General features: G+C 40.4%; 1 protein-coding gene across 1 annotated transcript in view; it reads left to right on the top strand.

Annotated features, from left to right (window-relative positions):
* The window catches only part of CNTNAP2 (contactin associated protein 2), a 2,786,505-nt gene that overhangs the window by 2,746,859 nt on the left and 12,941 nt on the right, over positions 1-26,705 (top strand). Inside the window, exon 22 of the mRNA XM_073630449.1 lies at positions 7,502-7,729. Within this exon, the coding sequence (XP_073486550.1) occupies positions 7,502-7,729 (228 nt within the window). The remainder of the gene's footprint in view (positions 1-7,501; positions 7,730-26,705) is intronic.

Below are 26,705 nucleotides of genomic sequence, written 5' to 3'. Positions count from 1 at the left end.
GTAGGGAGAGGCTAACAGCATCATTGCCTCACTTCCCGTTTTGGGCCGTGGAGTGCAGATCGTTCTGGCTTCCTGATTTTAGGATTCTAATGTTTTGCTTTAAACAATTCCTATTAAATGTGAGTACCCATCAACATTATAAATAAATATTTGGATGTTTTTACGGTTTCACACTATGGAGCTTCTTTCCTCTTTACATGTGGGCAACATTTAAGAGGCTAACAGCAGTAATACCACTCACACCGCACACACAGAAGCACTCTGATGACACAGGAAAAAAGGCTTTCCTATCCCATAGGCTACACAGTGGCCCATACTGTGAAGGCGAAATACCTCCTTGTGGGGTGAATAATAGCAGTGAGTGCATTTCCTATGGGGCACTTTTTTCTAAGAAGCACAGAATAATTTGAAGGAGCACATTGTCACTTTATTTTGGACTTGTTTTATATACCAGCATCTGAGGACTTTATATGCATGTTTGAATTCAGTATCACATCAATATTATACACTAGTTACATTGTGATTTTTTGCACAGGAATATTTTATTTTTCTCAATGTGGACTTTGCACAGGATTGTGGTTTTTGCACAGGAAAACTTATTTCCCATTTATTGGAAATAAGAATGCACATATTTTCTGATTCTGGTAGCATTTGTTACAGATAAGCGGTCCTCTGACTAGGAGGCTTACACACACCACCACACAGTAGGACATAAAAGTGCTGATACCAATCAGTTTTCTTGATGTATTTTGCACGTTTTCTGACATTTAATACTGTCTTTCCTTTTGCACATTTGCACTTTTTATTCACCACTTGCACATATTCCTCAAGTATTTAGAGGATTCGGATCACCTCTTAGTAAGAACAGCACCATTTCTATCCCCCTTTCTTCCATATTATTCTAGATTTACCCTAGGGTGAATTTATAGATAGAGGCTGCAGCTCTTCACATACTCGACATATTTTATTTTTACCATAAGCGCGGGAGTCCACACTTTTTTATTACCAGAGTATTGTCATCAAAGAATGAAAATATACCTAAAAAGATCATTTCACCCTACCATTATTTTTAACAAAAACAGTCCTATAAGATTATACAGTATGTGTATTTAACATAGTTAAGGCATGGTATTTACCTGTAAAAGCCTCCCTTGTGTGTATTTCCAAAAGCCCAAAGATTGCTACTGGGCGCCACCATCTTGCAAGTGATGTCAGCAGCCTCGGCAAACTCAAGTGACACTCTATGGTATTCCCCATTTTCCTCCCACAGCAGCTACAAAAAAGCTTAAAGACAGGCGGAGGACCTTGGCTAGAACTAAGAGTAATTAGACACTATCAGAAGAAGAGACAACTGTGATCTGTAATGAGAGAGGGGGTTGTGCCAAGAAACTGGCTAGTCAAATTTTATAGCAAGTTCAAAGGTAAATTGCAATTCAATAAAAATAATTTATGGAAAGGGAAAACTTTGCAAATAAACATTTAACCACTTAACCTCCCTGGCAGTATGATTATTTCAGATTTTAGGTGCTGAAAGCGGTACCATTATTTTGCATGGAAACTTGGCGTTTTATATTGAAGGCCTGTAATTCTTAGGAATAACTCACTTAAATCTGTCCAAACCAGAGTCTAGTAGACATCGTGATAATGTTTGAGACACAAAATCATAAATTATAATATAATAAATAACTCTAAATAATAACAAATAATAATATAATAATATAATAATACTTTTTATTCAATACATTTTAGTAAATAATATAATCAAAAACACTGACATTTTTTGGGGCCAAACAAGGGTGCAATATTAGTAGTCATATTACTTCAGTAAATATCCTGGGTATGGAAAATTTTAAAACATGGTACAGCACAAGGTCCGAGGTCACAGTCAGGACAGTAGAACCTGGTTTCTTTTCTGATTTTCCTTCCAGTGTCGTCACGCTTAGAGCAGCAAACCACACACATCCTTGTGGGTGCTGACTTCTTTTCCCTTGGTGGAATGTAGTCCATAAAGTGACAACCAGTCAGGCGTTCCGGGTTCACAACACCAGCAGCACGATGTCCACATCTATTTACAGTCATTGGTGTTTGGTGGATGTAAAATATAAGTTCGGCAACTTTCCAAACAAAGTCTGCATGAACCACAGGCTTGTCACTCTTTTTTTAGAAGAATGAAGGCATTCCACAGGCACTGTTCAAGAAGATGCCTGAAGATTTTTTTGTAATATTTTTTTTGTTGCTTTCTGATGGCTGGATAAAAAGTCATGGCCTGGTCAGCTCTGTCAATACCTCCCATGGTGTTGTTGTAGTCCATCACGACTTGTGGTTTCATTACGTCTTTTTCACCTTTTGTATGTACCATGACAGTAGAGGTGTTGTGAATAGTACTCATTAGGCACACATCTTTTTTGTTGCGCCATTTCAGTGCCATCATTTTGCCTTTCTGCCTGGCAAGTATTTCTCCTGCCTTGAGCTTTTTATTGCCAAAGGTTGGCGGAATGTCACGCCAGTTAGCTCTAACAGTCCCATATGCATCCGTCTTGTGCTGTAGAAGGAACTCATAGAGTTCTGGAGAAGTGTAAAAAATATTTGTAGTTACACAGTAGCCCTGATTCAGCAATGGCTCAATCAAAGTAATAACGGAAGCGGTTGCCATTCCATAATTACTGAATCTTTCGTTGAATTTGGTTCCTTTCCCGGTGTAAAGGACCGAATTCCATATGTAACCAGTGCTGGATTCACAGAGCATGAATGATTTTATGCCAAATCGTGCTCTCTTAGACGCGATATACTGTATCCAGCTGAGTCTTCCTTTGTAGGCCATTAGACTTTCGTCGATACTGATGTCTCTATCTGGTACATAGGTCTGCTGGAAATTTTTCGGAATAATTTGATATACCTCCCAAATCTTTTTCAGTTTTGGTGCTGGATGAGAAGTCTCATCAAAGTCTTCATTATTTTGAAAGTGCAAATATTTCATTATCAGAGAAAATTTGTACTCCAACATGATGGTGGCAAAAAAAGGAGTGCCTAGTAATTTGTTGGTTGTGCAATACCACTTCTGCAGGGGTTTCCCCACCACTCCCTGAAGAATTATGAGGCCCAGAAACTTCCAGATGTCCTCTTTGGTCACTGGTTCCTACTTTCTGCTCCCACTTTCCCACTATAGCAGCTTGTTGCTCCTGGTACGGATTTGTCTCCGTAACAATTTTTTCTATAACCTCCTCGGTCAAAAAGAGTTGGAGGTATGCCAATGGGTTGTCATCTTTCACATCCACTTTGATACTAGGTGCTCCAGTAAATGGGAATCTTGGGGGCGCTGCGTGCTCCGTACTGCAGTCAATCGAGCACCAAGTCCGCACATCACGGGGCACAGTCGCAGGATCATCGCTGAAATCGTTTTTTTGATGCCAGTAAAAACTGCAGGCAAAGGCACTGGATAAAGCACTAGGGGGCAAACTAAGGTCAATTTTATTTTATTTAGTAATGTAATCCAATAGGATTACAATGTATCAGTGTGTTTGTGCTTTATACCATTTGAATTTGCTGCCGGTTCCACCCCCCTGCGTCATGACGCTCGCAGGGAACGGAAGCCAGGGCACACAGTACATTGGGCGGAAGATCCGGCTGCCGTACACAGCGGGAGTACATCGCGGGATCCCGGGAACAAGGTAAGTAACCTCTTCCAGGATCCAGCTATGCGATCCCAAGTGTGGCTCGGGGTTACCGCTAATGGTACTGAAATCTCACCCCGAGCCAAACTCAGGAATACCACCAGGGGGTTTTGCGCTATAAACAAAACAATAGCGACAATTTTGAAAAAAAAGCATTATTTTTTACATTTTTTTTCCTCAGTTTAGGCCGATATGTATTCTTCTACATATTTTTGGTAAAAAAAATTACAATAAGCGTTTATTGATTGGTTTGCGCAAAAGTTATAGCGTTTACAAAATAGGGGATAGTTTTATGGCATTTTTATTAATAATTTTTTTTATTAGTAATGGCGGCGATCAGTGATTTTTATCGTGACTGAGACATTATGGCGGACAGATCGGAACCTTTTGGCGCGATTTTGGGACCATTCACATTTATACAGCGATCAGTGCAATTAAAAATGCATTGATTACTGTGAAAATGTGACTGGGGTGTGTGTGAAGGGGTTAACCACTAAGTGGTGCTGTAGGGGTTAAGTGTGTCCTAGGGAGTGATTCTAACTGTGGGGGGGCTGTGTGTGACATAACACTGATCACCGCTCCTGATTACAGGGAGCTGTGATCAGTGACAGTTTCACTAGGCAGAACGGGGAAATGCTTGTTTACATTAGCATTTCCCCGTTCTTCCTCTCCGCGAGATGATCACGGGTATCCCCGCGGACATCGAGACCACGGGACCCGTGACTGCGCTCATGAAGCTCCCGGCGGGCGCCCGCAAGCCGCCTCTTAGAGGCCAAAGTGATTCTGCCTATACGTGCCCTTCTGCTGCAGTATATCTGCGTGAGGTGGTCGGGAAGCGGTTAAATTATTTGATTTTTCTGTGCTTTTATCAGCAATGTTTTTTAAGTTTGTGACAGGGTCTCTTTCGAAATTAATGTTCATATGGCTTGTTTTACTCTTTTATTTTGTAAGTAAAAAATACAGTATATTCTTGTATCTGTATTACACAAATCTTTGCACGGTTTGCTTTTAAAATACCGCTCCCAAATAAAAGTTAAAAAAACTTGTAGGGCGGAAAATATAAGTATTATACTTTCCTATGACTTCTTGGTAGTTGCATCTTTCTACCGACAGGGATGAGTCAGCGCTCCAAAGGCCAAAAAATGCTGGAGCACAGGGAGTGCTATCTAACTAGTTCCCCCTGTAGAGCTTTTTAAAATATCTTTTACGCTATGTTTCAGCAAGATTGGGGGGGGGGGGACGGTCCTCACATTTTTTAGCTCTGAGCTCTGCTTTAAAAAATTGAAAGTAAACATGGGAAGGTTCCTGTATGGTGCTTTATTTTCTTCCTGACCACCCTAGGACAAATCCCTGGAAATCAATAAGCAATTATCGATTTTTAGCTCCAATCCAAGTCCAAACACCAGTGCTCCCTACTCCCACCCCCATGAAATCCACAACTCTCTTTTGGATAGAATTTACTGACTGTTGACTTGATAAATGTTAAACTCCAGTTTGTCTGCTTTTACCAATGACTAACACAGTACAACATTCTTCTTGTATACACATGGGAAAAAAGAAGAATTCAACCACTGACATGTAATGTGCTCGACAATCACTTAGATGCTGTGTGAACTACATTAAAATTGAAAGGCCTTGTCCCTTTGGGCTACCACTGCTTTCTCACAAATTGATGAACTGTGCAAGTAATTCAATTTCACCATATGAATGCCTTTTAACATGTTGCAGAGTACAAAAATATTCAGTAATCATCTTCAACAACTTTTCAAATTCAGTGTAAATCAGACAGGGCACAACAAAAAAATTCCTAAATTCCTTCTACGCTTTATGGCAGGGCTCCTCAATCTTTCTAAACACTGGGCCAGTTCACTGTCCTCCTTAGAGGGGCCTGGACTGTGGCTAGTGTAGCACTACCCCCAAAGGGGCCGCTGGTATTTACTGGTTCATCCTTGAAAGTAGAGAGGCTGCCCACCACCATAGGCACCAGTCCATTCACACCAGCTTCAATAGAACAGTCTAAGGAAATGTTTCTCAACCTTTTTTAATCAAGGCACCCTTTAAAATTCGGCACAATCTTAAGACACAACAATTCTAAAATATAAAAAACTAAATAGGTTTACATTAGGATTTCACCAATACCCGTTTTTTACCGGGAACCAATACTTTCTGTCAAGTACTCGCCAATACCGAGTACCAATACCTTTGTGGTGCGATTTGAGCCCATACAAAATGAATGGGCTCAAATCACACTGCAAAGAATCGCTTGCAATTTGAACAGAAATGTGGTGCCATTCCTGTCCGAATCGCATGCAATTTCTCTCATCAATCCTGTGTGAACCCAGGCTGAAATCAGTATGACAAGCCTGGGATCACACAGGAGTGAACCTGGGTTCACACAGGAAGCAATCAAACTCCCAGCCTATTATGCCCTGAACAGACCAGGCCAAACAATCACTGTTCCCCTGATTACAGAAGGAGCAAGGAACTACATTTGCCTAGCATCCCACGCTAGGAGGGTGCTACATCAAAGGAGTAGAAAATGTCCTGGCGTCAGTGGGAGTAAACAATGCCCTTGGGCTTTTGAGCAGTAGAAGTAAAAAAATTATATAGCTGCTGTAGTTAGTGGAAGGAGGAATAAAGTCCAGTCATTGATGCCAGGTAAAGGAATTGTGCCCCATTATTGGTATTAGTGGGAAGAATTGTGCCATATTGTTGATGTCAGTGGGAGGATTAGTTATCCATTGTTGGTGTCAGTGGGAGTAATAGTACCCTATTGCTGGTGTTAATAAGAGGAATAATACCCCATCATTGGTGCCAGTGAAAGCAGCAGTGCCCCATTGGGGATGTCAGTGGGAGGAATAGTTCCACATTGTTGGTGTCAGTGGGAGGAATAGTTCCCCAGTGTTTGTGTCAGTGGGAGGAATAGTTCACCACTGTTGGTGTCAGTTGGAGAAATGGTACTTCATCATTGATGCCAGTGAATAATACCCCATCACTGGTGTCAGTAAGAGGAATAGGGTCAGTTAGGAGCAAGCAAAGGGTTACATCTAGCCTGTGGGCCACATTTTAGAGAGCACTGCTTTACAGAGTGACTGTTCTAAATTGTTCATCTGCACTAGCAACAACTGTTATTGTCATAAAAATGCCCTAAGATAAAGCTTAAATGCCTTTGTACATTTGTTTTTTTTATTTGGAAAAAAAATCACAGGAATCAAGAATTGTTGGTATAGAAACTTTATGCGGTGTGTAATTTTTCTTATGCAGGATAAAACAAATAAAAAAAACACCTCATTTATTGGTACAAGCAGCCCCCCTATTTTTTCTTTGCTACAGCAGGTAGGCCTGAGAACTGTAGTTCCTAATCTATCTCTCTGCTAAATCATCAGATAAAAGATTATATCTGCACCTGACCAAGTAATTTACTGAGTAAGTGGTGGCACTAGAATAATCCATAAAATTGCATCTGGTTTGATTGAGAACACAGACACGCAAGTCTGTATACTGGAACTCCATGCTGAATAAGATTTTCACAGAATAAGATGTGCATTTGCCAAGTGAGCAGTTTACCGTCTTTACCGGATGCAGAAGCTGTATACAACAGGTGCTGACAGCTGTGATGTATGGTTGGTGTTATTTAGCTGGCTGCCAATTATACCTTTATATGAACTCGGTTCTTGAAGAGCAGATATTGATTAGCACTGCAGTGCGGATAATGTAGCTGAATGCGCTCCTTGTGCCAGACAAGACTGACCACTTGTGAGCTGGCTTTTTTTGTACATCCTCTAAATGCAATTGTTTGCTGATACAACAATTTTGTTCTTTGTCTCCAGAGACCGGCACAATAGACCAGGAGATCCAATCATACAATACCCCGGGATTCAGTGGATGTCTTTCTAGAGTTCAGTTCAACCTTATTGCACCATTGAAATTGGCCTTAAGATCGAGAAATAATTCCCAGGTGCAAGTCGTGGGAGAACTAGTGGAATCGAACTGTGGTGCATCCCCTCTTACTATCCCACAAATGGAATCCGTTAATAATCCTTGGCACATAAACCCAGGTAACTATAATCTCTGATTTTTTTATTTCTTATTAGAATAATGCAATGTCAACATTTTGGACCGCTTGGGTTTGGTAGTGCACTGAGTACAAGTGTAAAATCAAGGCTTAGAGAATAAGAAGGGCTGTTAGTACATGCTATTAATAATATAGTATTATTAGGATATAGCTTATTTTGATATGTAAAAAAAAATCATAATTTATTAATTTTCATCCTGATAAATTAATTTTTTATTTAAAAAAATCGGAGAAAATTAATTTCCACCTAAGGACGGGTATATTTTGGGGCTTTGCCTTTCCCTAAGGCTGGCATTGCAAGTAGTGTTACCAAACTCTTATGGAGTAAATGTACAGAAGCATTGAGAGTCAACAAAAAAGAAATAAGTTCACTTTTGTACAGAAACAATAAAGCGACAGTGATACCTACTTCCAGTACCATATCATTCCTGTTTTCAAAAGAACCTGCTTTCAAAGGCAAAAAAGTCAGATTTTTGGGGTCCAAAATGTTTAAGGGGAATGTATATTTATAGTGTATATATTGGCTTTCTTTATTATGATTAAAAATCCAAAAAGAAGGTAGCTAACTTTATGTTATTTTGTTAGATAAGTCATGGTGCTCTAAGAATCATTTTTCATGTAATAACGTTTTTACTTGTATAACAAGGACTATATACTTAAAATTAAAAGAATAAATATATACAAATTAAAAAAATCATAAAAATTTATAGAATTAACCCCAAATGTCAATCCCTTGAAATACCCCATTTTACTTTGATGCATTTTCGTAAATCCCACAAAGGTCAATTTTCATCATATTCCTAGGGTAAGTTAGTAATTCAGAAACATGTAAATGAACAGATGTGTGTCATTACTATTTTTTCTTTATACCAGCCTCGGAAAACAGAAGACAAAGTAATTCCATGTAGGCAGTAGAATCTCACACAAACATGAACACAATGGTCAATTTAATGGCAGGTTTATTTGGGATAGCTATGCATTAAACCTAAAAGAAAAACAGTTGGTGAAAAAAGGGACGGAGGGATCTGGATACAAAAGAGAGACTGTTACTCCTGATGCATGCAGGAACAGTGGCTGTCCTGGTGCTGTTTCCAAGAGTTAACTACTAAATTTACTGCCAGTGTGTAAATAAGATATTGACCTAGACTGCATGTCTTACTTTCAAGCTGTAAACTGATTTAACAGTTAAATATACTACATTTTGACTTGGCATGTCATTTATAAGAGCTAATTTCTCCATAAAGAAAAAATAACTTCCCTTTTATAGTGCCTTGGCAGGAGCAAGCGAATGTTTCCTTTTTGGCATGCTGCCAACATAGCCATTTTCTTTGTTAATTAGGCATAGTAAATTAACTTGTGATTTCATTTTCATATTCTTGAACAGTGATTGAACAAGCAGTAAGAACTGTTACAGAATGAATTTTTACGTATACTTTTACATATAACATATAGCCACTAATAGAAATGTTTGATTAAAGATATTCTCTACAGCTGAATGTTTCATATCACCCCCCCCCCCACATTTATGGGGATACTTTGGAAGCAGTCCATAATAAAGAGGCTTCACACCAGTCTGACTACTGAATGGCCTTACTGTGCATATTTCATTTAAAACAAGCAAATAGATGGAATTAGATTTCAATTTGCTTCATTCAGAAAGGAAAAACAGGCTAAGAGAAACTTTAAAAAAAAATTCCAATATTACTTTATTTCCATGAAAAAGAAGGGTATTATTAATAATAAAATAATAATAATTTTATTTTGCCAAGCAATAGCAACATTGCTTCCATGCCTATACCCTCAGTCTTCAGACGTGAGGCAGTACAGTAAAACCTTGGATTGCGAGCAAAATTTGTTCCAGAAACATGCTTGTAATCCAAAGCACTTGTATATCAAAGCAAATTTCCCCATAAGAAATAATGGAAACTTAAATGATTTGTTCCACAACCATTTATTCAAAATTCCTTCAGTTTATAGTCCATATAAAAAGATGATAGCAATGTGATTTGGCTGTGTAACCATAAAATGTCCATCCACAAATGGAAGCTAGGGGATTAGAAGCAAAATCCAGCAGGAGTTACAGAGTATAAAAAAGAAGGGAGGCGTCTCTAAGTGTAGCAATATGGTTACATTTAATGAAGGTACAACATTTAGCAACTCACATGGTTGATGATTAAAAGATGCACATCTAAGTATGTAGGCATCCGGGGTAAAGCTGTCCACATAGACCATCCTCCACACCACCGGCTCTCACCGCTGTCAGTCTGCAATCGTGACCGGGAAGACTACCCTGTAGTAGAGCCATCTAAAAGTGAGGCTTGAACTGCTTATGGAGCAGAGTGGAAGGGATGACATTGATGGCGGTGAGGAGGATGGTCTATGTGAACAGCTTTACCCCGGATGACTGCATACTTACAGTAGATGTGCCTGTTTAATCATCAACCATGTGAGTTGCTAAATGTTGTACCTGCATTAAATGTAACCATATTACTACACTTAGAGGCGCCTCTCTTCTCTTTTATACTCAATTGTGACATGACGCTACTTGTTTAACAAAACATCGCTTGTATATAAAGTCAAAATTTATTAAAAAATTTAGCTTGTCTTGCAAAATGCTCTCAAACCAAGTTACTCTCAAACCAAGGTTTCACTGTAATTTGTATACACAGCTAATGTATAACTTATTAGCTTCCATCTTCCCTTTTATCAAGTCATGTCATGCTTCCATTATTATATAAAACCCCAATATAAACCTGTGAGCTGCTTACCTCAAAATTTTAAACTAAATTAAATTCTCATTTTATAAGCATAATACTGAATCTAATAAATGGGAAATAAAAAAGCCATACAATACTTTAAAATATCCTGTGAGGCCTGGTTCACACTGGTGCGACATGTGCTCTGACTTTGAAAGCACGTGTCGCATGACATGTAAAAATCAATATTTCCCTGTCTTAACTGGGCCAGCTTGTGTTGGTCCAACTTTGGAAAAGGTTCCTGCGCTACTTTGCTCAGAACAATTTCAGCCCATAGAATTGAATGGAAGTCACATCCAAGTCAGATCCTTGTCTTAATTGATGTGATTTGGATCTGACAATACAGGAAGATTACGCAGACATTCCCTGAAGTTGCTTCTAAGTTACGTCAAAGTCATGTCAAAGTCATGTCAAAGTCCTGCCAAAGTCACCTGGTAAAGTCACATGACTTTCATGTCAGAGAAGTGTGAACCTAGCCTTAATGTTTACCCACTAGAACAAAACCTTTCACTATAAACGTTCATATTCATCTAATTCATGTAATTCATGAATGTAAATTCATGTAAATTCATGATTCTAATTCATGTAAATCTCCAAATTAAGTTATAAGATCCAGATTATTTGTATTATAAGTGTCACCCCCAAAATGTACACATCAAAACATTGTGTAGTGTCAACCTTCCACTTTCTGAACAAACCCTCAACAAGCGTACGTGACCTACAAATTTTAGGCAAGTCAAGTTCTCCTCCCCTCTCTCCCAAGAAACATGAGCTTCTGATGTTACCGATCAGTCGCCTCTCAACTTTCCATATAAAGTGCAGTATCCTCAATCAAAATAAAAGCACTTCATACTGTAATTAAATTATGATAAAAACATTAAAAAAAACATATCCCACTAAAAAATCTCTTTGATGAGTGCATAGAAAGCACTAATTATACTCGCATATGTATGATCCTTAGCAATCAGCCCTGGACTCTCACTGCGCGAACCACCACGAGTCTCCCGGAGCACCAAGCTGAAACACATAATTAGCATGATGACATCAAACAGGTCCCACTCTACACATTTCATCTCATAGGCTTCATCAGGGGCATGAAGTCTAAGGAACTAAACTAATCACCTGCTTTATATGCAATAGTTATAAGAAAAATATGTAAAATATACCATTAAATGGTATACTTAGTAGAACAATTTAATCAATTATCCCCAGTGTTTCCATAATGTTACAATGTTTCTCCTCAAAATAATGGAAAAAGATAACATTGACATTATTAGAATATGAAGAATATGTATTCCAACATGATAACGACCCCAAACACACCTCCAAGACAACCACTGCCTTGCTAAAGAAGCTGAGGGTAAAGGTGATGGACTAGCCAAGCATGTCTTCAGACCTAAACCCTATGGAGCATCTGTGGGGCATCCTCAAATAGAAGGTGGAGGAGAGCAGGGTCTCTAACATCCACCAGCTTCATGATGTCGTCATAGAGGAGTGGAAGAGGACTCCAGTGGCAACCTGTAAAGCTCTAGTGAACTCCATGTCCAAGAGGGTTGACGCAGTTCTGGAAAATAATGGTGGCCACACAAAATATTGACACTTTGGGCCCAATTTGGACATTTTCACTTAGGGGTGTACTCACTTTTGTTGCCAGTGGTTTAGACATTAATGGCTGTGTGTTGTGTTATTTTGAGGGGACATCAAATTTACACTGTTATACAAGCTGTACACTCACTACTTTACATTGTAGCAAAGTGTTATTTCTTCAGTGTTGTCACATGAAAAGATATAATAAAATATTTACAAAAATGTGAGTAATGTACTCACTTTTGTGAGATGCTGTATATAATATGAAGAAGCAATGGCTGTTCTCTGTATTATCTTTTATGTTCTAGGAGATTTCTACAAATGCATTTATTTTAACCATTATGGTTGCAAGCATTGTATCTTGAGGTCACTTTGGGACATATTTGGGATGTGTATGCATCATGTCCCTGTAATCAAGGACACATGATTTATGCAGGGGCTGCCTGCCTGTGACTAGGTGAGCTAATTAGCAGATGTCTGCTCTTCACCATCTCACCTGTGAGAGTCAGTGACCTGTCAGTCCCAGAACCTGTGCAAATCCTATAAATTAAATCTAACAAGAATGATTTAGTGCCCATGGAGTACCCTGGATATCTGAACTGATGCATGATAGAATTTTAATGTAGATGTTGTATAGCACTATATATATATGGAAAATTTAAAAAACCATCTATCTCTGAATGTTTTATCCTCCAATCTCTGGTATGTGCCCCCTAATACCAATGTTCTATCTTCCTGCAATGGAAAACAGTTTTATGTGAGAGTGACTGCTTGTCTTACAGATATTATCCAGCATCCTGAAAAATGTGTTGCATGCTGCAATTAGAAGTGCTTATACTGGGACCTATAAAGGAGTCAAATTTGTATAGAACCTGCTTATTTAAGATAGTAATCCCTCCGATACCCATGCCACAAAGGCTAATGCCACCTTTTTACTATCTCTAAATCAAACATTCATATTCGAATTCATCAACGATCATACCACCACCTTACATTTTTTGAGAATTGCTGCATCCAAGTTTCTGCCCTCACGGGTTTAATTTCCCAACTCTATCTCGCATTCAGTTTCCTATCTAATTGCAAAAAGCTTCTGTAGCCAAGTCCCAGGGCCCCTGAGGCCTACTGGTGACCTCCATAGTTAGAGACAGCTGACATCCTTCTGTGTAGAGTGGGTTATAAGGCATGGTGGGTGTAGTGCAAAGTAGATTTACTGTCTCTGAAATAAAACTGTGGGAGAGAAGGTTGGGGCCAGAACACCCTTAAGTAGATGCAATCTTAATTGGCAGTCTCCGAGACTTCTATAGGTAGACAGCCATGCAGGGAAAGGTAACTAGCCAGACACCACATCTGCATGGGTAGGAACACTGTCTCCTATGGCAACAGTCTTATAACAGCTTCTAACAAAGGTTTCAATGAACTCTTTCACTTCTTCTACAATCTCCTATTGTAGAACTTCACTTCCACTGAGCTCTCAGTCTTTCACTAGACTTACTCATCAAATGCCATTGGATCCCCTGAGCTCTTCCAATTTAGCCCTCAGTATTTTCCTCAAGCATCACCTCCACTTCACCGCTGGGTCCCTGGCTTGGCACTCACAGATACTCATCAAGCTTCACCCTTGCTGACACTTTAGGTCCCTGGCCTGGCACTCCACAAGCGCCACTTCTGCTGTCCCACTGGGTCCCTGACTTGGCACTTGCTGAAGTTTTCCCACTTCTTCACCATCCCCGGCTGGTGAGAAGTCTGCTCTGGTACTGGCCTCAGCTTATGCACAGTGGTCTCCGGTGGCGAGGTGGATGGTCCCTTATTGGCGACAGCTTTCCCTCTACCTCTGACCACAACTGGTTCCCCGACAGGCGGAACCACTACTTCTGGTTGGACTGCAAGTCGCAGTCCCAACCCTACGCTGCTCTCTTGCTTCTGGATAGGCCCTCAGACAGCCTAGCAGCCAAGGCTTATGGCCTAGCAGCCCGGGGCATTACAACACATGTCCACCCAGAATCTCCTTAGCAGTGGAACAGACAGCAATAAAAATATAGGTATTCTAATCCCTTTCCACTCTATCCAAAACTAAAAAAAAAAGTTACAAAAAAGGAAGATGGTGATTTTCCTTACATGGGAGACTGTAAAACCTGTAATTCCTTTATGCCTTAATAGAATTGCTAATGGGGGTAACATTTAGAAATCAAACAATATGTTGTTGTCATTGCAAAGAACAGTTGTGCTGTGATCTCAACTCAGCAAGCGATCGGGTACTGGCTGAGCATGAAAATAAAGACAGAAGGAATAGCTTTTCAATAGGCTTGATATCGGACCCCTGCTGACTCCAAAGAAATACTATCCCCAGGATTTATTGCCTGCCACAAGTGTGTCTTAAATGGTGGGCTTACATGACACAGCATTGCCAAGAAACACTCTGCCATGTGAGAGGCTCACGCCATACATCCTAAATGCATCAAAAATCCTTCTCTGCTGATCAAGGATTGAAGAAATTCACAAAAGGAAGGTCTAGTGATAGAATAACTGCATTATTAGAACTTATGAACAGAAAAAAAAGCAATGCAGCGTAACACAGGAAAATGGCTTCTTTGGGCACACTTCTGGCAGTGCCAGATGCCTGGTCACCTGCTCTATGCTTTGGTTTCTTCTGCTGGTTAAAGACCAGCCTGCATGACAACCAAGGATGCCCCTATAGATAGATTGTAGAAAGAAGTGCAGCTATGAAAGGACAGATAGGGGTCTATTTATAAAACATTTGTTGCACGAATGTCAGAAGCATTTGTGCAAGCTGAACAAAATCTCACTTCTTTCAATTCCTGAACCATCAGCTCCATCTGGTAGCCAAAGTGCAGTAAAGTTTGCTCACTAAGGTATTGTATTTTGACCACTAGACGATGCAGGCATTGATCTCTTTATATTCATACAACAAATGTCTTCTAAATAGACCCTAAAAATGTGTTATTTGCCAGTAGGGATGAGCCAAATGTACCTGGGTTCAGTTTAAGGGAGGTAAGCCAAACTGTGTTGAAGTTCTGTTAATCCAAATCCCATTGAAGCAAATGGAAGCTGAATCTTTCAAATCAAATCTTTCAAATTAATGTCATCATCATTTCAAAGCGAATAGCCAAGTAATTGTCAAACAGCATGGGGACTAGACACTGCAATGTGTGAAAAAAAAAAAAGGAAAAAAAACACCTTTTAGCGGGAAGCAGTGATTTTAGAAATGTCTGATACCTTTAAATAATATGCTTGGGGGGGGTGCACTAAACCTTCTTGTGAAGTGTATACCTGTACTGTGTATACAATGTACTACAGCAAAAGTGGCATTACAAAGAAAAAAATTACATTCAAAGTGATTGTACAGGAAAATTTGTATGTAAAAACAAATAACAAACATGTTATACTTACCTGCTCTGTGCAGTGTTTTTGCACAGAGCAGCCTGGATCCTCCTCTTCTCTGGTCCCCCCGCTGGTGCTCTGGGCCCCTTGCCCTTGCTAAGTGCCCCCATAGCAAGCCGCTTGCTGTGGGGGCACTCGTACATGCTCGCAATGCATGAAGGTAAAACACCTTCAGCCTCTACAATTACTTTAAATTGCCAGCAAATGGCATTTCCCTGCCAGTGGTTTTTATTTCATTATTTATTTATTTTTTAATGAGGACCACTCCAAAATACTTATTAGGCCCTTAAGGGTAAAGGTATGGTAAAACATTTGGAGGGGGGCTCCATGCCATTTAAGAAAAAAAAAAACCTGCAGGGGAAAGTTAATTACTGGCATTTTTAGCAAGAATGACAAACACATTGAGCGATCCCCCTCCCAAAGAATTCTTATCAGAATGCTTAGTAATGATGAAGCCCTATTATAGATTTTAAGGGAGAACCCTATGCACAAAAAAAAAAGAAACCTTGTGAGGTCCCCTCAAAATGGATTGCTGTGGAGGTCCCTCCAAAATCCATGCCAAACCTTCATCTCAGTATGGAGCTTGGCTGGCCGGGAATGGGGGAGACAAGCTTGCCCTTCCCCTTATGAACCATACCAGGCAACTTGTCCTCAACATGAGGAAGGTAACTTGCCAATGTTGATAAAGACACAGGTCTCTTCCACATATGGCCTTTTCCATGTTTGGTCAATGTTGTCAGACACCATCCTCCCAGCTTTGTATAACATCAGCTGAATGGGCCTTGTGAGGATGCATCACTGGTTTCTAGGAAGCAAGTGGCTACTGGCACATTAAAGAGGAAGTAAACTCTCCCACTCTGATGCTGCTTTTCATTTAGTCCATTATAATAAGTAATTATCAAACTATAGCCACTGTAATCCAGCCCAAATCGCATATTACTTACTGTTTAAAGAAACTTTAAAAAACTTGTTTCCAGGGGTTAGGCAGCGCCATCTTAAGTATTGTTTTCTGAGTCCACAGTAGACTGTATTTCCGCACTTACATTGAGCACTTCCTGTACCGTTAACCAAGCCCCCTTCTTAATCCAACATTTCTATGGCAACCCTGTTTAACTGCTCATAGCTGACTTGCTTTATTTCATAGTATTTACTTGTGCCGATTATCTAGTGTTTGCCTGTGTCAGTCGATTATCTAGTGTTTGCCTGTGTCAGTCTTATCAGCTTCAGCTGATAAGGCTGCAGTAATCCTGTCCGATGCCCAAGATTACACTGCATGTGATGTCACATGGGGTGTAGTATGAAGCTCTGAGTGATTATGCAGTCTCGTGGGATTTCAGAGTTGTGCCGTAGGAAGATCTGATAATAGACAGATAAGTACACAGAGTGTGCCGTAAATCAGGGGAGATCTGGGCATGCTCAGTGAAGTCATTCTAAAGAACAAAAAGGATTACAACAATACTAAGCAAGTAATGAGATATCTACAAGCAGTGTTCATTAGGGTTTTTTATGCTAATTTACATGGGACAAAGTTGTTGGGGAGAGTTTACAACCACTTTAAGCAGCGGTAGTAATACCACTGCTAAACGTATCACTTCCCTAGTGCAGCAGGTGGGCAGGCGCACATCCCATTTAGTTTGCACGTTCGCAGAATGCTGAAGAGGCAAACTTAGGACTGAATTCCACTTTGGTCAGAACTCAAAGTTTATCCCTATTTGCCGGATTACTTGGCAAAGATAAAGGGGAAAAAGCCTGAAAAATGAATACTAATGCAGTCACCACATCTAAGAATTGGTAAGCTGCAATATGTTCAGATTTTGTTTTTTGTTTTTGGGTTTATATACGCTTTAATAGCAGTCTAATAATTTATCAAGAAGTGAGAACTATGCAGTAAAATATACAGAAAAGACCAGGCATCTGTCACCCAGTAAAACAACTCACAAAATGTCACCCAAATCAGAAGAAAATAAACGGTAAAGGTATGTGTTTTTTTTACAAAACTGCAAATATCTGATATTTTGTCCTATCAGAAGAAGGGTCATTTCATGCATAATGAGCTTTAAATGTATTCCCATAAATAAGGCCTGTGTGATTCTTAAACATTAGCTAATGGTGCAGCTTACTGATTATATTCATAGCAATCTGGCACAGCTGCATGCTGTATAATTACATTCATTTTATTCTAAGTGACAGTTGTCAAATGCTGTTGCTATACAACATTATGAGACTAGAGAAAGAAGCTCTTGATACATGCATATAGCCAGAGAGAGGAACATGAAACATTTATAGATATAGTTAGTCCATTATCATATTGGTGATCATTTGATCACCAAGAAATATCTAAATCACAGCATGATGTCAGCATTATATTACAGTCCTTTAAAGAGATTCTGTGACTTTTTTTTTTATCTGTAACTCAAATTGGGGAGATATTCCTTTACTTCCCATCCCTTTGAAGCCAGTGGAGAAAATAGCGAGAGTAGTTGTCAGTGAGACAGGAAAACACAGACATCCATGACAACATCTTCAAAATTCTTATCCTTGCCCACCCTACTTCGGTGATAGATAGATTGAATTTCGGCCAGTTCAGCAGGGACATGCTGAGATTCGATCCATGTATGGGCAGGCTGGTTGTACTGAAGTCGATCCATTGATTGACTTCAGTACAACCAGCCTTTCAGATTTTTGGCACGGGATTAGCCAGTGGCTATAGCCCTAATAATTGTGTTCTGCCAGCGGGGAAGGCTCCCCGCTGCCACCCGCCAGCAGAACACAATAGCGCTGCGGAAGGGATTCCCGCACCAACACATCCAGTGTTATTTTTTATCTGTATCTCAAATTGAGGAGAGATTCCCTTACTTCCTGTCCCTTTGATGCCAGTGGAGGAACTAGCGAGAGCAGTTGGCAGGGAGACGGGAAGGGACAGACATTCATGACAACATTTTCAAAATTCTTATTCTTGCCCACTCTACTTAAGTCTGCCATAGATGGATCGAATTTTGGCGGGTTCAGCAGGAATAAGCTGAGATTCGATCCATGTATCAGCAGGCTGGATCGACTTCAGTACAACCAGGCTTTTAGATTTTTGGAATGTGATTCCTGACAGTGACTATAGCCACTAGCAGTAATCATTGTGTTTTTACAGCCGGGAAGGCTCCCCATGCCCCCCAGAACACAATAGCACTGTGGGAGGGATTCCCCCATCAACACGGAATATGTTGATGGGTTCATCGAGCGACTTGCTTTCCTGCAACCCAAGGTTGCAGGAAAGAAAATCAAATTATTTATGGCCTGCCTTAAAAAGTGTTTTTATTTTTATGTGTTCCTAGGGAACAGTTCTTTCATCACTTCCTATCACATGGAAGTAGGGACATAGATAGCAACAAAAACCTAACAGAGGCCACGAGTATAAAAATCACTTCCTTATACCTGTCTGTAGCTTTAGACAAACATGTTTCTGGCAGTCATTAAAGACATTTGTCTACCTTTCTGACCAAGTGTCATGTAACAAACACAATTTAAAGTGAAATTAAACATTGTCCCATTCCTCAACCCCCCACTCCACCCTCAATCCACTACCCACCACCTGTGTAGCACCCTGATGTTTAGGCAGAGTTGCTCCTCTTTGTTAGGGATCAATTGAGTTCACCCTAAGTCTGAAATTGCTGCACTCCTTCTTCTGCTACTAGGTGGCTGGGTACCTGGGGACATTAGATAAGATAAGGGCAAAGTAAGGACAGATTAGGAGTATATGGGGCATCTCAGCCAATGGGCAGTAGTTTTCTTCAATCCCTTGGCCTGCTGGGAGAACCTATATATTTGGGTGGAGTCAGGTGATCTGTGTTCTGTGCCACCTGGACGGCTGTCTGGGTGGACGTGTGTTGTATTGTCCGGGATGCTAGGCTGGAGTTTGGGCCTATACCGGGCACATCTGGCTGCTAGGCTGTCTGAGGGCCTATCCAGAAGCAAGAGAGCAGCATAGGGTTGGGATTACGGCTTGCAGTCCAACCAGAAGTGACAGTTCTGCCGGCCGGAGAACCTGTCATGGTTGGAGGTAGAGGGGAAGCTAAAGGACCAACCACCTTATTACCAGGGACCACAGTGAGTAACTGAAGCAAGTACCAGAGCAGTATTCTCACCAACCGGGCATGGAGAAGAATTAGGAAACTTTAGCAGGTGTCAAGCCAGGGACCCAGCCAGCGGAGGTGACACTTGCAGAGCAGCCTTGTGTGTCAAGCCAGGGACTGAACAGGCCAGTGGGGTGAAGCTTGAGAAGTATCTGGAGTGCCAAGCTAGGGACCCAGCTGAGAAGTGGGGGTGACGCTTGAGGAAGATACTTAAGTGAAGATTGGAAGAGCTTAAGGGATTCGATGGCAGTGAAATAGCAAGTCTAGTGAGAGAGACTGGGAGCTCAGTGGATTGAGAACCTGCAAGAAGCGACTGTAGAGAAAGTAAAGGAGTTCATTACAATCTGTTTTAGGAACTGTTCTAAGACTGTTGCCATAGGAGACAACATTCCTACACATGCAGATGTGGTGTCTTGCTGGATGCCTTTCCCTGCATGACTGTCTACCTGTAGAAGTCTCGGAGTCTGCTCATTAACATTGCAACTACCTAAGGGTGTCCTGGCCCTAACCCTCTCTCCCAAAGTTTTGTTCAAGAGAAATAAAATCTCTTTGCATTCAAGAAGTGTCTGGCGCCCAATCATTCTATCTTGGATTACACCCACTATGCCTTACAACCCACTCTATACGGGAGGATGTCAGCAGCTCTTGGCTCTGGAGGTTCTCATTAGACTAAAGGGGGCCTGGGATCTTGCTACACCTGAAAACAGGGTGCTTTTTCCTGGAGTGTCCTATGGTTTTTAGAATGTAGTGTGATCATGTGTTGCTCCAACTGTACAGCCACATCATCATTTCACAGGGATCAGTGCATACAAAGACTACAAGTCCCATCTTCCATCGCAGACAAGGGACTTATAGATCACATCAGCACAAGTGCAGATACATTACCACACTTGTAGTTTTCTCATTTACTTCCTCCAGCCCTATAACAGTAGGTCCTTTACATCATATGGACCTTGGGCAGAGATATGAACAATGCAGGAGCCTGTGCATTGCACAAACACATCACTGATCATGGTTGAAATGCTCTGCAGACTTCATTGCAAAAATGTAATATATGCACGCAATCAAATTATTAATGTGGATGGGTTTTGTTTTTTGTTTTTTTGCAAAAGGTGGACTAAGCCTCTAAAAAAAAAAAAAAATGAACTGAACGTACAAAATTGTTCCAGTTACTTACACTCAGTATCCGTATTATCAGTATTTAATAGGGCTAATTGTTGCAGAAAGTAAACAAGCATTATCACTTTGTACTCATTGTCACTCTTTAGCAGATCTTTTTCGCTCTTTTTCCACTTTGTAAATCTTGGCTGCTCATCCAACACTTGCCATGCTATGCTTTTTGCTTCACAGCCCACTTGAATTTCACACTCTTGAAACAAAGATGATACCAAAAAAGCTTTTTAGAATCACAAACACTTGGCTGTAAATTAATAGACTGATGAAAACAATCCTGCTTTGTAACTACTTCTATTTGTGTTCCGTCTCGGTAGATTTACTCCCTGTAATGGTCCTGATGATTAATGTCAATGAGACAGAAGGTGATTCCAAATCCACACTTTCATAGTTGTCACCAGAACAAGAGCTGAGGGGGCAATCTTCCAGTGCAAACACCTGTAAAAACGAAGGAGGAAATTTAATTTGCAATATGAACCCCGCGCTAAGATTTTAAATAGCTTGTGTAGCTGCCTGCACAGATGGTTAGCCCCAACTGGGTAGCCTGGAACACGTTTAGATGTATGCTACTGGCTGAGGTCCTTGTTTGTGGCTGAGGTCCTATCTACATGGAAGTTGATGTTATTGTGTTATTGGGATTTAGTGTGGCCTAAAGCACATCTCCTGAGCGTTCCTTGATCTATGAGGAAAGGAAGTGTTTATTATATTGTATGGATGGTCTACTATTTTTCCACCCCTACTCAACCTTCTCTGGAAAGGTATGGGGTCACTTTTGACCATGCTGTTTTGTGGTAGGAATGAGGATGCAATTTGCGTGTGAGGGGTGGGATCACTGACCTAATGCTGAAACAGCTACCATGCAAGTCCCTGAGCTCCCTATTTGTAAATATCATGTTCTTATTGGCCAGTGCTTAAATGGTTCCTGTTGTATAGTAGAATTTTGGACTCTCATTAAAAAAATTGTTTTGCAGCACTTATTGATGGTTTTCCTTCAAAGTCTCAAATCACGCAGCCTCCGATGATGGGGGGACAATGCTGCTTCTCTGCTAATTAAATCAAAGTAGCATTGTGCTTCATGTAGGCTGTTGCAACTTTCACTACAATGGGATGGGAACATATTGCAGAGGGTGTTGCTATCAGAATTGTCACTTCTGATTCACAAGTCTGTAGCCTGTCAGTCAGCATCAGGCCACACCTAATCCTGCCCATTGCTTTCTGGATTGGCAAAACTGACAGTGCAGCCAAAGCACTCCCACATTTGCTGCAGTTTCTGGGATGGGGAATGTGTAATAATGAAAAAAAAAAATCACTGGTAAAATATGTTTTTTTTGTTGTTAATTTATAAGGCTCATCAAATAGTAAATAGATTTGAGACCTGTTTAAACTGTCACCCAGGAGCCTTTGGATCTACTTTAAGCCCTCTCTTAAAATTAACTCTATCTATCATGTGCATTGTAAGCACTATTATGTAATTTATAATGCACAGATGAATGAACAAAATAAAAATGAACACATTTTTCTTTCCTGGCAGCGCTGATATCTGATGCTATCACCTGAATATGGGCTAGATACTTTAATTACTGTGGGGTTCAAATACAAACAGTATGAATTCTACATTATGAGATGTGCATATATATATATATATAACAAAGCGGCCATGAGCTAGTATATAGTGGAGCTAGGCAATATTTTCTTTAAAAAAAAACAACCTGAGAGATGGAAATATTGCAAGAAAGACCTCGTTGACCAAACACATTGTGCAGAAGCTGTTTAAAGGGTAATGGCACCCTAGATTGACAGTTTAGTTATCAGTATGCTTGCCTTTATCCTTAGCCTTGGGCACTGTTCCTTCCAGTGATTTGGGGCAATATTCCTCCCACTGGCACCAACAAAGAGGCACCATTCCTTCCACTAGAGGTGGAGGACTTTTCCTCCCACTGACAACAACAATAGGGCACTATTCCTTCCACTGATTCCAACATTGGGGTACTTTTGCTCCCACTGACACCAACCATGGGGTATATTTCCTCCAACTGATAGAGAGGATTGGGCTCTATTTCCCAAACTTGTCAATATTCCTATCGCACACATTTCTGGAAAGTATGGCTCTTAAAATGGTGGGTGCTGTAGCGATTACCAGTTGGGTCCTGGAAACATCAAGCAAGTGTACATATTCCCCAGCACACCATGGATCAACAACTTCCGTACAAAGGTTTCATTTATTGAGAAAGATCACATCACAGAAATAAGTGCAACATTTCGGAGCCGCACAGGGCCCCTTCCTCAGGCATGTGATAAAGTGCAACAGTGTCAGAGCAGAATATAAACACATTAGCCACCAATCAGAATATGCAAAGAATGAAAAAAATTAAAAAGAATGTTACCTCCCCCACCCTGTGATGTCAATCTGACGTCAGAATCCTGCCAAAAATGTCAAAACATAAAAGGTAGCAAAATAACTCAAAATAGCCTGGGTTAAACAATCTCTAATATTGTGGAATACAGCCAGCATGTAAACTGCCAGTGTACATGTAATAGATCGGGCACATCAACCAGATGCGCCCAATCACAAACAAGTAGCCACTAGGACACAGCGGTTTGCTGTATAGGAGCACCGGTCGCTAATCACAGCGTGCCACGTATGCTGCGCAAGCGCATGGCGCTCTTAGCAACAGGGTGACGCCTATCTGCGGGGCCGCCGCCGCCACGGAAACCCATGACGTACGGCCGTCACCGCATTAGGTAATCAACAGTGTAGAAGATAGTGCAAGCATGTAGGAGCAAGGCTATCCTATCCTTGCTCTTACACTTGGCTACTTGTTTGTGATCAGGCGCATCTGGTTGATGTGCCCGATCTAGTACATGTACACTGGCGCTTTACATGCGGGCTGTATTCCGCAATATTAGAGACTGTTTACCCCAGGCTACTTTGAGTTATTTTGCTGCCTTTTAATTTTTGACATTTTTGGCGGGATTCTGGCGTCAGATTGACGTAACAGGGTGGGGGCGGTACCATTCTTTTAAATTTTTTTCCATTTTTGCATGTTCTGATTGGTGGCTAGTGTATTTATATTCTGCTCTGACACTTGCACTTTATCACATGCCTGACAGAGGAGCCCTGCTCGGTTCTGAAACGTTGCACTTATTTTTGTGTTGTGATCTCTCTAAATAAAAGAAACATTTGGACGGAAGTTGTTGATTCATGGTGTGCTGGCGAATATGTACACTTGCTTTTTCCCAATCTGTCACCAACAATGACACTATTCCTCCAAATAGTACCAACAATTGGGTATTTTTCCTCCCCCTTTAAAATGCAAGTGCTATGTAATTTTTTTTACTCCCACTGACCACCAAGCCCGAGACACTGTCTGCTTCCACCGATGCTGGGGCATTTTCTACTCCCACTGGCAGCAGTCTGACCCTCTTAAAGTCTAAAGGACAGTTCCATCACCTCTTACTGCATCCTCTACAGTATAAAGAAAAAATTAACTACCTAGGTAGAAAATCTTCATAATGGACCCAGAATTTTAGGTGCAAAGATTTTATCAATAGAGTCTTCAAGGCAGAAGAAATTGTCTGGTGAAAGTGGTTCTAAAGGCAGGACATTTTTTACCTAAAGTGATATTAAAGCTTTGTTTTTTTTTTTTTGTTTTTTTTTTTCAACTAACAAACAAGTCATGTTTACCTGCTCTGTGCAGTGGTTTTGCACAGAGCAGCTCTGATCCTCTTCTTTTTGGGCTCCAGGCTCCTCCCCCTCAAGCAGTGCCCCCAGAGTAAGCTGCTTGCCCTGGGGGCACCACTGTGTGCTCACTCCTGATATGCTGCTCTATGCGTCCATAAGACACATAGAGCCAGCATCTACCAAAAAACTGAATTGCCACTATGTAACACCAGGATGAATGTAGGCATACCTCGCAACATTTTGAGATGAGTTCATATTCAGTTGTTTGAGTTAAAACTGCCATTATCGTGTGTTTACATCCAGAGGTTATCTCTCCACATACGTTTGGTATGTGTATAAAGGTATGTGTATAAATTATATCAATTTTTTACTACTCAATATTATTATATGCAATTCAAAAAAAGATGGGTTGCATGATACAATGTATTACTGTGCCAATTGATGTATCTTAATGTATGTTCATTTATTTTTACAACTACAGTGTTTCTTTGCTCTCCAGCTGCATGCTTCATTTAAAGTCCCAACTCCCCCCTCCTCTTTGTCTGCAAACTCGGGATGGAGGTAATCTCAATTTAAGTATCTAAGGCCTCATATAAAGTCCCAAACTTTCCTCTTATTATGTAACATTTTGAGATGGGAATGAGGGACACCTACTAACAAATGTATATAGGAAAAGGACACACCTCCTGCCACACCCCCTTAAAGGAGAATTAACCAAAAAAATGGTTAATTAGATCCAGAAGGGCTTTTTTTCTGCCACTACTATTCCTTTATATTGGCTTTTAAAATGTACAAATGCAGCAATTTAGAAATGGTATAAAGGTAGAAAGGTTTAGCACTGGGAAACACTTTTTGAAAGATAAAAAGTGCATTTTATATACAACTATATAGATCAGACCAAAATGAGGGACAAATGAGGGGGAAAGAGGGATATTGCTCCAACTTAGGGACAGTCCCTCAAAATCAGGGACAGTTGGGAGCTATGATGTAGGTACCCCAATGACATGTGTCTGGTAATGGGTATATGTAGATGTTTGATGAGTTCAAAGATTTATTTATTATTTATTTCAGGTACTTATATAGCACCATCAATTTATGCAGCGCTTTACATATACATTGTACATTCACATAAGTCCCTACCCTCAAGGAGCTTACAATCTAAGGTCCCTAACTCACATCCATACATACTAGGGACAATTTAGAGAGGATCCAATTAACCTACCAGCATGTCTTTGGAGTGTGGGAGGAAACCGGAGTACCCGGAGGAAACCCACGCAGGCACAGGGAGAACATGCAAACTCCAGGCAGGTAGTGTCCTGGTTGGGATTCGAACCAGCGCCCCTTCTTACTGCTAGGTGAAAGTGTTACCCACTACACCACTGTGCCGCCCTAAGATTCATTATTATGACTTTGTCACAATTCTATTATATTATTGGTGATTAGCACGCCACCGGTATTTAATGTACCTTGTTCATAAATAAAGAAAATATAAAAAAAATGAACTGCCAGTTTTTGAATGAATGAATAAAGCCTTTAAGATTTTCTTCCCTGCAGTATGTAAACCTGACAATCATATCCTGTCACAAGCTGCCATAATCTATTTAGATAACAGAATCTTCCTTTAATTTAAAAAAAACAGTATATTCCTCTTACATAGCAGTATCTCCCATGAAATGAATCAAAAGCAAACTATTTCTTTCATATTCCAGCATCTGCATAGATTTTTGAAGCTGGAGATATTTGCTGCGTCAGCCTAAATTTTCCTGGTTAACGTTGCAGTTATAATGTAGTAAGGACTTTTATCTATCCAATAATAAATTATGACCAGGGCATCATTGTTGGCTTTAGGATGATGTCTATGTAAGAGCAAGGTGTCTGTGGATGTTTATGAAGGTACTGGGAAAATAAAGCTTATTTCTCATTCCAGTACTTGCAAAACAACTTGTTTTTGCACAACAGGAATCACTTTCAAATGTCTAGACTTCTCCAGGGAGTGTCTTTTATTAAAGAGATTTGAAGCTTTATACGTTTCTATGACATTTGAAGTAGCAAACTTAAAAAAAATTCTACTGATCTTAAAGGTGTTTCTAGGTAGGACTGGAAATGAAAGTGGTTGTAAACCTCAGACATGAAGTATGAACAAATCATATCCTTCTATACTGCATACTTGTCTCAGCCAAGAGCACTAAGTGTCATTTATGTCTGCTCCTTCATTCCTCTGTTATCAGCGTGAATCAC

This window comes from Aquarana catesbeiana, linkage group LG05, assembly GCF_042186555.1.
Source record: "Aquarana catesbeiana isolate 2022-GZ linkage group LG05, ASM4218655v1, whole genome shotgun sequence".
Classification (NCBI taxonomy): domain Eukaryota; kingdom Metazoa; phylum Chordata; class Amphibia; order Anura; family Ranidae; genus Aquarana; species Aquarana catesbeiana.
The sequence above is the reverse complement of the archived record's forward strand: the minus strand, read 5'-3'. Positions and strand labels throughout refer to the sequence as shown.